Below are 14,402 nucleotides of genomic sequence, written 5' to 3' on the forward strand. Positions count from 1 at the left end.
GAAGGGATTGGCGACAGGGTAGTTTGTGCTTAAGCTTGGTGTGTGCGTGATAGAAAGTAATAGTCAGTGTTAAGGCAGCAAATACTGTTCTACAGCAGAACCATTCAGTATCTGGGTCTTAAAGTGTGGAGAAGCAGATAACAGTGCAAGTGTGCAACAAAAGAGTACTGGATATTAAGCTGTGTAGTGAAAGTTATACAGATCGTCGAGTGGTGTGTGGAATTAAACTTACGTCGTGGCGCATTCTTGAGTACACCTCGGTAATCATCGTGTCTTGGGATGACCTTCAGCTCAGTAGCTGCTACGGCTTCACCTGCAGAGCTCCTGGCGATGACTTCAATCTTTCCAGTATCGTATTGTCTCGTCTTAGGTATATCGAAGTGGTACATGCCATCATACGTCAGTTTGTATCTTGATCCCTGAGATTTAAATTCATTTCGATTAATATTTAGAGTTATGATTATGTTATAAATGCTTGAATTAAGGAATTGGTCTTACATTGACAATAGTGTTTCCGTTGATGACCCACATAACTCTTGGCTTAGGATGTCCTGTTACGCGGCACTGGAAACGTGCCCATTCGCCTTCTTCCACAGTGCATGGGTCAGGTCTGCTGACAAACACAGGCGCGCAACGAGCTTTGATATCATCCGGTGGTTGTTCAGGAACACTGTAAAAAATATATTGAAATGAAATAGAAGGATATTTTTGTGAGTCGTATGTGTCTTCAGATGAATTCTAACATTTTTAACCGACTTCAAAAAAAGAGGAGGTTCTCAATTCGTCGGGATCTTTTTTTTTAAAGAGTAATTTCCTGGTATTCGGTATTTAGTTATACAACAAATTTAATAATATGAAATGGTCTAGCGGTACTTACACTTGCCAAGATGCTTCCATCTCTCTAATCTTTTCTATGCTCTTCATGTGTTTAGGCAGTTGAGAGTCGTATACGATACCAGGTTTGCCGGCAGTCTTAATTATGGCTCTCGTTTCATCCATACCATATAAGTTTGTGGCTCTGCAAACATATTCGCCACTGTCCTCGGGATATACCCAGCCGAAGTTCATGGCTACATATCCAAAGTCGTAGATCGGTGTGAAGCGATTCTCTGTAAATAAACTTCAGTTAGTATACTATGGCCAAGAGGAATATGCTATAAAATAATCTTAGGAATATATTTATTAATTGATGCGTGCTAAAATACTACCTATAGGTACATATTTTACATCCATTGTGAGTTTTGGGAGTAACTATACCCAAACCCATATATTATGTCTAACCCTTATTCTATCAAAATTAAAAACTTACTGTGCAGTAACGGTTTTCCGTTAAAGAACCATTCCACCTTCATGTTTGGATCACCGACAGGTGAAAGTTGACATTCAAATTTAGTGGTTTCCATTTCTACTAACGTAGTCTGACTCACGATCTGAGTAACAAAGCGTGGAGGTTGTTTTTTGTCAACATCGTAAAGATCATCTTCAGTGAGATGAATTTCAGAAGTGTATTTTTTTATCGTCGCCTCCATCTGTGTTAAAGCTTCTGACTTCTTCATACCACGAGGTACCTGGTTCTGCAGTATAATATCCGGCAGTTCTGCAATAACAAAATATAATTAATTAGGTACTTTAGAAATAATTATGATAATTTATAATGCGATGTCTGCCTTTTCGACAAGTACCTATATAAAATAAAAATGTATATTGAAACTTACGTTTGCAGGATATGGTTCCACGCGTCATATCTTCTCCAAAGTCATTGACGGCGCGACAGATGTACTCGCCAGAATCTTCAGCGTACACGTATAAAATGTCAAGGGAAACAAAACCCATGTCATACACTGTGCGGTAACGGTGACCAGATGGTAGCAATTTTCCATTGCGGTACCATTCAATGCGAAGTTTTGCATCTTCTTTCGGTTCTACTCTGCATTCGAACCGAACACCTTCTGATTCTTCTACCGTATGAGATTGAATTTGTGTAATAAACTTGGGTGGCGTGTTTACCACTTTGTCTTCAACAGGAGCGTCACTGATTTTTCCTCTTTCTAGTTCTTTAATTTTCTCTCCACTCATACCCTGTGGGAGTTGAGATTCTAATACGATATCGCGTTTCGCGCTGCAAGTTATTTTAGCAGTTGTAGTAGCTGAGCCCCACTTGTTGGTGGCTCGGCATGTGTATTCACCAGAATCGCGGGCATAAATGTAATCGATGTCCAAAGCAATAAATCCAAAATCGTTGAGCATGTGAACTCGAGAACCAGTCGCAAACGGCCTGCCGTTATGGAACCAGTCAATTCTCATAGATGGATCGCCAACGGGCTCAACGCGACAGTCGAAGTGTATTGGTCCTCCTTCTGGTATATCAATGTTGTCCTTTATCTCGACTATGAATTTTGGTGGATTTGGTTTTTCATCTTCCAATGTCAGCTCCTCTCGCTTATGTAAAGTTTCCTCGAGTTTTTGGATGCTCTCGGTTCCAGATTTGAAATGAGATGGTAGCTGCGGTTCTAGAACAATGCCCTGTCTACCCTTAACTTGTAATTTACAGGAAACAGTGGCTTCTCCGTGGCGGTTGGTGGCCTTGCAAGTGTAAAGACCAGCATCTCGTTGGTAGACTCCAGCCACCTCAAGAATGACGAAACCAAAATCGTTAATAGTCTTGACCCTAGATCCAGTCAAGAGTGGCTTTCCGTTATGGAACCATTCCACCCTCATACTAGAGTCATTAATTGGAATCAAACGGCATTCGAAGTGAGCTGAAGAGTTTTCTGCCAGAATCAAATCAGAAGGCGTTGTTGTGAATTCTGGAGGGCTACCACCTTCTTCCTCAGGGCCCGTACGATCCACGACCGCATTGTATCCTTCCAAAGCAGCAATTTTGTCAATCGTTCCTTCCATACCCTTCGGCAATTGTGATTCCAAAATAATGTTCCGTTTACCGGTTACTTTCATAGATGCGGTGGTAACCGCCTCGCCGTAGTTGTTGTAAGCTCTGCAAGAGTATTCACCGGAATCCTCGGGGTATGTTGGTGATATTTCAAGAATAACAAATCCAAAGTCGCAGAAGGTCCTGAATCTTGATCCAGCTTTGAGTGACTTTCCATTCCAATACCATTCCACCTAAAATAAATTGGTTAATGAGTGTATTATAATAACGACCTTGGGAAAAAATTACAATAGTAGGAACTATACCGAAATGTTACTATTTGTTGTAAATGTTGCATTTACCTAAAAAATACACAATATCAAATACCAAATAGTTATTTGATTAATTTTACCTTTAAGTTGGGGTCATCCGTTGGTATCAGACGCGCTTCGAAATGAGCATTCTCTCCTTCCCTCAAGTTATCAATATTTGATAATGGAACAGTAAACATCGGAGCTTTTCCACGCTCTTCTTCTTTCGTGACATCCGTCCTTCGAATCATGGAATCTTCTAAAGTTTGAAGCTTTTCTAAACCTCCTTCCATGCCCTGTAATAATTATAACAGTAAATATAAATATTGGGCAAAAACAATTTTTTATTCAAAAACGAGAAAAGATATGTTAAAAAAAGCAAAACGGTGTTTGTGTATTTAACGTGGGCTCCCAACCAATCATTTCAAGACATCATTATATTACACTTATAAAAATTTAATTAAATATGAAATGCTTACCCGCGGTAGTTGCGAGTCCAGGATCAAACTTTCTTTCGATGCACATTTTAACGTAGCCTTGGTAGAGTCTCTTCCTAACTTGTTAGTAGCCACGCATTCATAAACGCCTGAATTTTCTTCGTAACAGTAGAGAATGTCCAAGATAACGATACCAAAATCGTGGAATGTTCTGTATCTGTGTCCATGAGGTAACTTTTTGCCGTTGTAGAACCATTCAACTGTTAGGTCAGGATCATCAACTGGAGTAAGACGAGCTTCGAAATGCGCACTCTGTCCTTCAATCAGTTTAGTCACATCAGCAATTTGTGTAATGAACTTCGGAGGCTCAGCAGATGGCGTCGAAGGTGCCTGCTGTTGTGCTCCATGGAGGCTTTCTAACTCCCTGATCTTGGCCAAAGAATCTGGTTGAAGGCTGTCTAAAAATACACCTCCTCTGCCGTAACACGCTATGGTAGCTTTTGTGAAATCTTCTCCATACTTGTTGTATGCACGGCAGACATATTCGCCAGCATCGTGATTTTGAGTGTAAGCTATGTCTAAAACTACGAAACCGAAGTCTGACACAGTTTTTATTCTATTCGAGTGACGGAGAGGTTGGCCATTATGGTACCATTCTATCTTTAATTCTGGGTCATCGACTGGCACAACTGTGCATTCAAAGTGAGCCGATTGCCCGTCCTTTAGTCCAGCTATATTTTGAATCTGTGTTGTGAACTTGGGTTTCTGTCCTTTGCTCTTGTCTACGCATTCTAATTTTACACTGATTTCAGCTTGTCCCCACTTGTTAGTAGCTCGACAAGAATATATACCTGAATCAGCAATCTTAGTTCCCAGTATTTCTAAAACAACCATACCGAACGCATAAACTGTTCGAATTCGATGGCTTGCTTCAATACATTTGCCATTGTAGAACCATTCTATGACCATGCTTTGATCACCAGTAGGTATCAAGGAAGCTTCGTAATGTGCTATTTGACCTTCAGTTATATCTGTAATGTCTTGGAATACTGTAACAAATTCGGGTGCTCTACCGGAATCATCATCAGGCTTTTGTCCTGGCTCACGCCTCAGAGACTCTTCCAGGTTCTGAATCTTCTCTAATCCTTCAGTACCCTTAGGATGTTGTGTTCTTTCGATGAGATCTTCCTTTGTTATACAGACCACAGAAGAAGAAGTGAATGCTTCTCCTTTCTTGTTGTATGCTTTGCATGTGTAAATTCCGCTGTCCCGTTCGTACACATCAATAAGGTCAAGCGTTACAAAACCAAAATCGCTTGTCAGTTTGAATCTGGATCCTTGTTCCAAAGCTTTTCCATTGAAGTACCATTCAATTGTTAAGTGAGGATCATTCTTAGGTTCTACTTGACCTTCAAAGTGCAGGGCTTGACCTTCAACAATTTGCTGTTCTGAAGTTATTTCGACCACCCACTCTGGTTTCGGGAAGTCTGCATCAGGAAGGGATGATTTTCTACCCTTGGCAGCCCTAGCTTCTTCGGCCTGTTCGACAGCATCTAAGCCAGCTTGTCCTTGAGGGTGCTGTGTGTCTAAGTAAATATTCTTGTCACCTGAGCATCTTAGTGAACCAGATGTGGTAGCAGATCCCTTACTATTAGTTGCCTTGCATGTGTATATTCCGGAGTCCTTCTCATAAGTGTGAACCATATCCAAAGAAACATAGCTAAAATCGTGCACGCTCTTGTATCTTGAACCAGAAGGAAGAGGCTTGTTGTTGTAGAACCATTCAACTTTCAGTGTTGGATCTCTGGATGGCTCCACATTGCATTCAAAGTGGACATTGTCACCTTCCTTGCATACGATGTTATTGAGATGTGAAATAAATACTGGTACTTCATATACGGGTTCTGGAGTTTCAGGTTTTGTACCCTTAGGTTGTTCCAAAGCCCCGATTCTATCTAAAGCTTCTGGGTGTATTGAGTCACCAAGCAGCCAATGACGGTCTTCAATCTTGACTGAAGCTGTGGATACTGCTTCTCCCATAAGATTAGTTGCTTTGCATGTGTAAATACCTGAGTCATCAATCCTCAAACCATTAATGGATAATGTTACCAAACCAAAATCAAAGGCACTCTTTAATCTAGAACCAGAGGTTAGTGATATTCCGTTCTTGAACCACTGAATCCTAAGGTTTGGATCGGTCCTGGGTTCTACCTGAGCTTCTAAATAGACATGTTGTCCTTCAACAAGCTTGTCAAAGCTCTTCAAATGAGTAGTAAAGATAGGTGCTTGTTGCACGGATGTGTCTACAAACATCTCGGGGACTTTGTTCATAGCAGCTTCTTTGAGTTGAATTTGTTCCCATGACTCAGGCCTCATGGCTTCATCTACAATTGTAGATTTAGTCTTAACTTTCAGAGCAGTAGTTGAAACTGTACTTCCAGCCCTGTTTATAGCTTTGCATATGTAAACTCCTGCATCTTGGGCTACTACCGAGTTTATGTCCAAAGTTACAAATCCGAAATCGTGCGTTGTGCGGAATCTTGAACCTGCGAAGTCAATATGTAATATAAATAAATATTAACTTTAGATTCCCTGCTATCATGTATATTTATCGATAGGTAATTGTACTATTATTCTGAAACTTACCCATTTTGAGCTCCACGCCGTTAATGTACCATTCAAAGCGCATGCTGGGGTCTCCAACAGGCACCACTCTGGCTTCGTAGTGAGCATGTTGCCCTTCCCAAAGTTCAGAGGGTCCAGTAAGTACTTGGGTAAAGATTGGCTTCTCAAATTCACGTTCTGGTTGTTCAGCATGTTCGCGCTGAGGTTGCTCCAACCGCTGTATCTGTTTCATTCCTTCAGGGTGCTGGGTATCTAATTGGATGGCCGCATTTGCTGCAAAATATTAAGCATATATGTTAGATACTGTCCATATTAATACATAACTTAGATAGTTTAAGTTTTTTTTTTTAAATAGTTTTTCTTAAGAATGAGTTAGCTTACTTTTTATTTTCATTGCTGCTGTCGTGACTGCTTCTCCTAACAAGTTGGAGGCACGGCACATGTAGACACCCTCGTCCTCGTCACGAACATGAGTGATTGTCATCGAAACATAACCGAAGTCGTGAGTCTTTGTTATTCTTGAGCTGTCTTCAATCAACTTTTCGTTTCTGAACCATTCTACCTTAAGAGTGGGATCACCAACAGGAATAAGGCGGCAGTCGAAATGAGCAGTCTGGCCTTCTTTAATGTTATCAATATTTTGCAAAGGCTGTGTAAAGACTGGCCTCTGTCGTGTAACCGGTTCTGGGATTTCCGGTCGTTTGAATGGTTCGTGAGACTCTAACTCTCGAATTTTGTCCAATCCTTCAGGACGTTGAGATTCCATTATAATACTGCCTTTTGCGGTTACTGTCATGGATATAGCAGAGGTGCATTGTCCAAGAGCGTTAATAGCTTTGACGGAGTATTCGCCTGCATCCTCAGCCACACAGTGCTGGATATCCAAAGACACATAACCAAAATCAAAAGTGATATGGAATCGCGAAGCAGATTGCAGGGCTTTACCATTGTGGTAGAATTCAATGCGCAAGTTCGGGTCATGCACCGGTTCCACTTGACATTCGAAGTGAGCCGTCTGGCCCTCGCACACATGGGTAGTTCCCCTCAGCTCCGTTACAAATAGTGGTGGAGTGATGGTTGGTTCTTCAATTTCCATCCTTGTGCTGTGTCCTTGAGCTTCAAGTTTCCTAATCTTTTCAAGGCCATTAGGATGCTGAGTATCTAAAATAATGCTTCTGTGCCCTGAAATACAAAGAAAAATATTAGAAACCACAGCCTATATTCATTTTATAAATATGACAATGGGAGTAATGTTAGGTTAGGACTGAATATAGTTACGTTCCTTGGGATAAGTTTATGTCCAACAATGGACGATTACGGGCTTATGATGATGATGATGATGTAATTGAAGTAATAAGCTATTTAGTAAGTATGTAGGTATCTAAAATACAACTTTGTTAAACCATACCTGCAACCTTCAACGTGCATGTGTTAACCGCTTCGCCTAGTTTGTTTGTTGCTTTACACATGTAAGTTCCGGAGTCTTCAGAATATGTGTACAGGATGTCTAATGCAACATAACCAAAGTCATGAGTTGTTCTATATCTATGACCGGCCCTGATCTTCTTTCCGTTCAGGAACCATTCAACCTTTAGGTCTGGATCGTTAATGGGTTCTACTCTGCACTCAAAGTGAGCCCTGTCACCTTCCTTGAGATTTTCAAGACTTGTCAGGGCAGTTAAGAATACCGGTCGCTGACCAGGCTTCTCTTCTTCTACTGTTTTCGGTCTTTCATAGCTTTCCAACTCTTGAATCTTCTTTAATCTTTGTTCATCCAATGTATCCAAGTAGAGACCAGATTTCGCTGTAAATTTGAAGGAATGTTAAATAAGTACCGACCTAGTTTTAAATAACCAATATAGATAGCACAAAATGAAAAAAATATTTACCATCAACTTTGACAGAACTTGTAGTTACTGCTTCACCGACAGCATTAGTGGCTTTGCACATGTAAGTGCCGGTGTCTTCAGAATACGCGTACAGTATGTCCAAGGCTACGTATCCAAAGTCGTATGTGGTCTTAAATCTATGACCTTGTTGAATAGGTGTACCGTTGCAGTACCACTCCACACGCATCGTAGGGTCATTGACCGGAGTCAGCGTGGCCTCCAGGTGCACTAAGTGTCCCTCAGCTACCTGAGCGTTCTTTAGAGGCTTTCCGAACTGTGGTTTTTCCGCAATAAAGCTTTCATCGCGAACAATACGCCTGTTCCTGCTGTCATCTTCTAGGTATTGAATTTTTTCCAGTGCGCTTTCATGCTGCGTGTCCCGTATGATAGACTCCTTAGCTATAAGAACAAAAGAGTGGTATACTTAAGTAAATGCTGTCAACGTTCAGATTAATATAATGTATGTAATCAACTTATTTTTATGATACTAGGAAAGATAGTAGGAGTATGAGTCAATCATATACAAAATATATATAAAAAAAATATAGACTGATTGAGAACCTCCTTCTTTTTTCGAAGTCGGTTAAAAATGAGAATACTCACATTGAACGTTCAACTTGATCGACGATGTGGCCTGCCCCAAGTTGTTGATTACTTTGCAGGTGTACTCGCCAGAGTCCTCGCCGTATACAGTGAGGATATCAAGAGCTGCAAATCCGAAGTCGTAGGCAGTTCTGTATCGGTGCCCACTTTGCAGTACCTTTCCGTTGAAGTACCACTCTACCCTCATGTTCGGGTCTGGGTATGGCTCAATGCGGCACTCGTAGTGAGCGCTCTGGCCTTCGATCAGCTTGGAAGGTCCGTTTAGTTGTGTGATGAATCGAGGTGGCATGTTGATGATGTCCATGTCTACCTCCTCCCGTCGAGTGTATCTCGACGTGTCCTCCAGTTGCTGAATCTTCTCCAATGCACTCTCGTGCTGTGACTCGAATTGTAAAGATGCTTTAGCTGGAATAACATTGGATAATTTTAATCACAATAATATTTCTAATCTACTTTTTTTTTTATTCTACTTATTTATCATTTAAAAAATTTGTCTCGTGCTGGGATAACGAATAAGGTCTCGGCTCTTATTCATGGGGATGTGGGTTCACAACCAGCCATTTTAAATTCTAGTACTATTATACCGTGAGTACAATTTAATGAAGATATAGTGAAAATCTATTAAAAAAAGTAAAAAATAAGATAAAGGGATTATAGTCGTAAGCATCGGTACGCTGAGGTACGCTGAGGGGTTGGTCTGTGACGCCAAAACGTAAACATTGTTATTGTGTACCTCAGTCACAAATAAATAGAAAATATTTAATTTTTTCTATCATCAAGTTGTGAAACCTATCGAGAATCTTTCAACTAACCTGTGCGAGTGAGTTCCCGACATTTTATATCACTTAATAACACTGAAGCCGACTATATTATGATAAAGTTTTCGCTGATAATCAATGTAAACGGGTAAATTTTGAAATTCATATTCGTTTTTCAAAATAAAGGACCAATAAAACTCCAACATCGTGCGCAAGCGCAAAGCACAACAATTTTGACATTTGATCGAATGACATCACAGAATATGACAAGCTGACAAGTACATTGTTGCCATATGAAATAAATAATTCCAACTTAAACGTTCCATTACACGGAATAAAATTAATTGATGGGAAAAATATTGCTGTATATGCAGGTTATATGACGATAACTGAAGAAAAAAAAAATAATTAAACTGATATACGCAAGAGACACTAAATCAAATTGAAAAAATGTCATTTTTCGGTAATATCACGTTTCGTCGTGGTGCACGAACTAAATCAGAAACGGAAAACGAAGCAGACAATGATACATCTTCCCAAATAATAGATGGCAGCTCATGTAGCTTACCTAATATATCTGACGATGAAAGTGATACACAACAGTCAACACACAAGTAGAAGAACTTAAACTACAGCTAGCTATAGCCCACAACGAGGTTAAAGAACTATCATTAGAAAATGCAAGTCTGACTTCGGAACTAGAGGCACTCAGAAAAAAGTATGAGCTATTAAAAAAATTGTCGAAATATTCTACACCCCAAAAACCAAAGTCATCTACACATACTAGGACGCCTAGCAAAAATGCACTTAAGGTCGATGACTGCAAAGCTAAAACTACTCAGACTTTAGTATATCTAACTGATATAGAAACAACAAACCAGGACACGAAAAAAACGGAAGAAAATAGAAAGACTAGAATTGACTCTGAAAATTACATAAAAAAAACCTCAAACAACAAGTTATCTACAACGAATACTACACATAAAATAAGTATCTTAAGTACAAATAGAAACAGTCATGTACTAGAAACAGCTGAAGCAACATTTCAAAGTAATAAAAAGATTTACCATTACTTGAAAACGAACTGTGGTGTAGAGAACTTACTAACAGGCATAGAGCACAGTGTAAAAAATCTCACAAATGAAGACTTTTGTGTGATAATGATCGGTGAGCAAGATTTCATAGAGACTAACAACTATGCTCACCTCGTGAACTTAATAAAGTCAACGTTACAGAAATTTCAACACACGAACTTTATCATCTGCTTGCCAACATACCAATGTGCCCAATATAAAACAATGTTTAATTATAGGATAGAAACCTTCAACAACCTTCTATGGCTGGATGTGGCAACCTATGAATACGCATATATCCTTGACTCTAACTTAGAACTGACATATAACGCTAAAATGTTTGACCACCGAAGAGGGACAGTTAACAGTAAAGGCATAAATGTAATAATGAAGAATCTACATGATTTAATAGTTCAGATATTAGACTGCAATACTGAAGAAACTAAGGACAGCGAACCCGCACCTGGACTGGCCACTGAGTTATTTCGCATGTAAACATATGATAATTCTTCATCAGAATATTGCAGGTCTTAGTAATAAGTCAGATTTACTCACAATATATTTAAATGAATTAATGTCTCAAGGTTCGACAGTAGATGTAATTTGCATTACAGAACACAATATTGTATCAGGGCAGGAAGGATTGATAGCAGTTCCTAATTATAGACTCGCAGCTCAATTCTCTCGAAAAACAAAACGAGGGGGCGCATGTATCCTTGTAAAGAACGACCAACCTTTCAAAGAGCTATCATCCATTTCAAAACTGTCAGTTCTGGGTCTTGTAGAATGTTGCGCTGTCGAGCTTACAAATCTTAATACAATTGTCTTATGTATCTATAGAGCTCCGAAAAGTCAACAACGCAGTATAAATCTCAGTATATTTTATGAAAGACTTGAAATAATACTTAACAATCTATGCAAAAATTGTGATAAAAAAATTGTTATGTGCGGAGATTTTAACATCGATAGACTAAAGAAAAGTAACACCGCAAAACAATTTGAAAACTTTCTATTGGGGTACCATCTTGTCTTACAAATAAACGAACCCACGAGATTAATTAGTAAAACATGCTTGGACAATTTTGCTCACAACATAAAAAGGGGTGCAATGAGCCAAGTATTAGACTTTGGTTTATCTGACCATACGGCACAACTGTTAAAAATTCCAGTAATAAAACATTGTAAATTAAAATTCTGGAAAGTAAAAAGGCGGGACTACAGTATAGAAAACATAAACAAATTCAATAGACATTTAGGAAGTATATCATTTTCAGATGTATACGAAACCGACGACTGTAATAAGGCTTTCAATGCATTTTTGGAAATTTTCCTACTTCTCTACAATTTATGCTTCCCATACAAATATGTCAAAATTCAAATCAACAAAAAACAAAAGTGGATCTCAAAGGGTATCAAAGTATGTAGCAAAAAACAGAGAGAACTTCTTTGGCAATATAGAAAGAAACCAACTCCAGAAAACAAAACAAGATTAAAAACATACTCACAAAGATTCAAAAAAATTATAAGGCTTACTAAGAGATCACAGAACAACTTTTTCATAGACTCGTCAGAAAATAAATCAAAAGCCAGTTGGTCAATCATTAATCAAAATAAAAATAACTTTCCACACGACTCAATAAATAGAATAAAAAATGACGAAGTTATACTGACTAAACCAGAAGACATTGCCAATGCATTTAATAATTTTTTCATTGACCAAATAAATCCTCCGAAACAGACTGACTCTGACATGACAAATACGGCGAAGAATGTAAATAATTACCCACAGTCAATATTTATGTCACCAACTGGGACTGAAGAGATTGTCAAAGTAATAAAATCTTTAAAAAATAAAAACAGTGTTGGCTACGACGGCATACATACAAAAATTCTAAAAATTACAGCAGAACTTATTGCACCACATCTTGCACACATTTTTAACAACTGTATTGCTAAAGGTGTATTTCCAGATGCGCTGAAACCAGTCGTGATTATACCCATTTTTAAAAAAGAGGATAAGGAAGAAATGAAATATTACCGACCTGTAGCACTTATTCCAATTCTCTCGAAAGTTTTCGAAAAAGTGATATATAGATCATTTATAAACTTAACTTTATTGACAAAAACAACATTCTCATTAACGAGCAAAAAGGGTTTAGAAAGAATAAAAATATAAATATGGCAATCTATGATCTAGTCACTATGGTTCTCTGTAATGTGGATGTAAGGAACCCAGTTAGCGCAATCTATATGGACATGACTAAAGCGTTTGACTATGTGGACCATAACATATTATTACGCAAATTAGAGTGTTATGGAATCAGAGGCAACGTACTCAATCTTATAAAATCATATTTAAGTGAAAGATGTCAGTACACACAAATAACCAGAATCAATCCTGAAAACAAAGAGGAAATAAAATATTTCTTATACATCAATGACTTACCTAATAACGTATCACATCCAATGGTGCTATTTGCTGATGACAGCACTGCCATAATAAAATGTACCGATATAAATTTATATGAAAACAAAATTAACTACACTTTAGAAGAAATAATGACATGGCTTAATAATAATAACTTAATCGCGAATTTAAATAAGACTAAAATAATACAATTTCATCAAAGGAAAATCAACTGTGACTTAAATATTGAATATAACGGCATTAAGATTGAAGAAGTACAAGAAACCAAGTTTCTAGGTCTCATAATGGACAGTAATCTTTCATGGAAAGGACATGCAAAAGAAGTGTGCGAAAGACTTAGTAAGTATGCATACCTGCTACATAAACTAAGTAAAATTGTATGTCTTGACACAGCTTTGAATGCGTACCATGGTTTTGTATCTTCGAACATACGATACGGGATAATTTTCTGGGGCAACTGCACTGATAAGGACGTCGTGTTTAGGGCCCAAAAGAGATGCGTTAGAGCAATGTGCGGACTAAAAACAACCGACAGCTGTGCTCCTCATTTTAAAAGATTAAATCTACTAACGATGCCTTCTATATATATATATATATATATGAAGTAGCTATATTTGTAAAAACCAATCCTTCTCTCTTCTCCAAAGCCCACCAAACATATTCAAACAGAACACGTTTTCAGCATAGACATAGGCTAAGTATACCAAAATATAAAACTACCTTAATGCGAAATAATGTACCTTGCATGGCCCCAATAATTTTCAATAAAATACCAAATATAATTAAAGATCTTGACATTGTACAGTTCAGGAAGAAACTTTTTAAACTTCTAATCGATAAATGTTATTACTCCGTTTTAGAATTTATGTCTGACATGTCATTGTAATTAAATAAAATAAAAATATTGTTGACATTATACTCGTACCTATTTGTATTTAATTTCAACTAAGTATATTTATCTAACTGACAAACTGTATTTTGTATTCTTAATGAATTAATGGTAATCAAGCAAACCATGTAAACAATGCATGCCCTTTTTAAAATTTGAATTGTATATTTCCTTGCATGTACTAATTTAATAATAAAAAAAAAATATTGTATACCTACGTGTAGAACATAGCGCAACATAATATATATTTTTAAACATCTATTGTAATAATACCTATGTTCACAAATAAACGATTTGATTTGATTTGATTTGATTTGATTTGATTTGAGGTAGGTAAAAGATATACTTACACTGTACGAATAATGTAGAAGATGTTACAGCTTCTCCAAGTTCGTTAATTGCGCGGCATGTGTATGTACCAGAATCTTCTGGGTTTACATACTTCATATTCAATGCTACGTATCCAAAATCGTGCATAGTTGTCAGACGATTTGCTGAGAAAGGTAAAGTTTAATTATAT

At 37.9% G+C, this 14,402-nt stretch overlaps 1 protein-coding gene and 1 long non-coding RNA gene across 16 annotated transcripts in view; one reads left to right on the top strand and one right to left on the bottom strand.

The window, feature by feature from the left end:
- Positions 1–14,402, top strand: part of LOC119694786 — a 97,805-nt gene that overhangs the window by 62,755 nt on the left and 20,648 nt on the right. The gene's annotated exons all lie outside the window — the stretch shown is intronic.
- The window catches only part of LOC105384109 (titin), a 92,743-nt gene that overhangs the window by 61,283 nt on the left and 17,058 nt on the right, over positions 1–14,402 (bottom strand). For 14 of the 15 annotated variants that reach the window (XM_048632392.1, XM_048632403.1, XM_048632393.1 and 11 more), the window contains exons 6-18: positions 14,233–14,376; positions 8,735–9,139; positions 8,132–8,530; positions 7,651–8,046; positions 6,624–7,424; positions 6,264–6,515; positions 3,660–6,163; positions 3,282–3,476; positions 1,716–3,123; positions 1,310–1,597; positions 878–1,109; positions 499–670; positions 233–419 (exon numbers count right to left, since the gene is read on the bottom strand). In XM_048632392.1, the coding sequence (XP_048488349.1) occupies positions 233–419; positions 499–670; positions 878–1,109; positions 1,310–1,597; positions 1,716–3,123; positions 3,282–3,476; positions 3,660–6,163; positions 6,264–6,515; positions 6,624–7,424; positions 7,651–8,046; positions 8,132–8,530; positions 8,735–9,139; positions 14,233–14,376 (7,383 nt within the window). Of the gene's footprint in view, positions 1–232; positions 420–498; positions 671–877; positions 1,110–1,309; positions 1,598–1,715; positions 3,124–3,281; positions 3,477–3,659; positions 6,164–6,263; positions 6,516–6,623; positions 7,425–7,650; positions 8,047–8,131; positions 8,531–8,734; positions 9,140–9,546; positions 9,871–14,232; positions 14,377–14,402 lie in introns of those variants that run through there. The other variant, XM_048632397.1, reaches the window with a different exon arrangement.

This window comes from Plutella xylostella, chromosome Z (assembly GCF_932276165.1).
Source record: "Plutella xylostella chromosome Z, ilPluXylo3.1, whole genome shotgun sequence".
Lineage (NCBI taxonomy): Eukaryota > Metazoa > Arthropoda > Insecta > Lepidoptera > Plutellidae > Plutella > Plutella xylostella.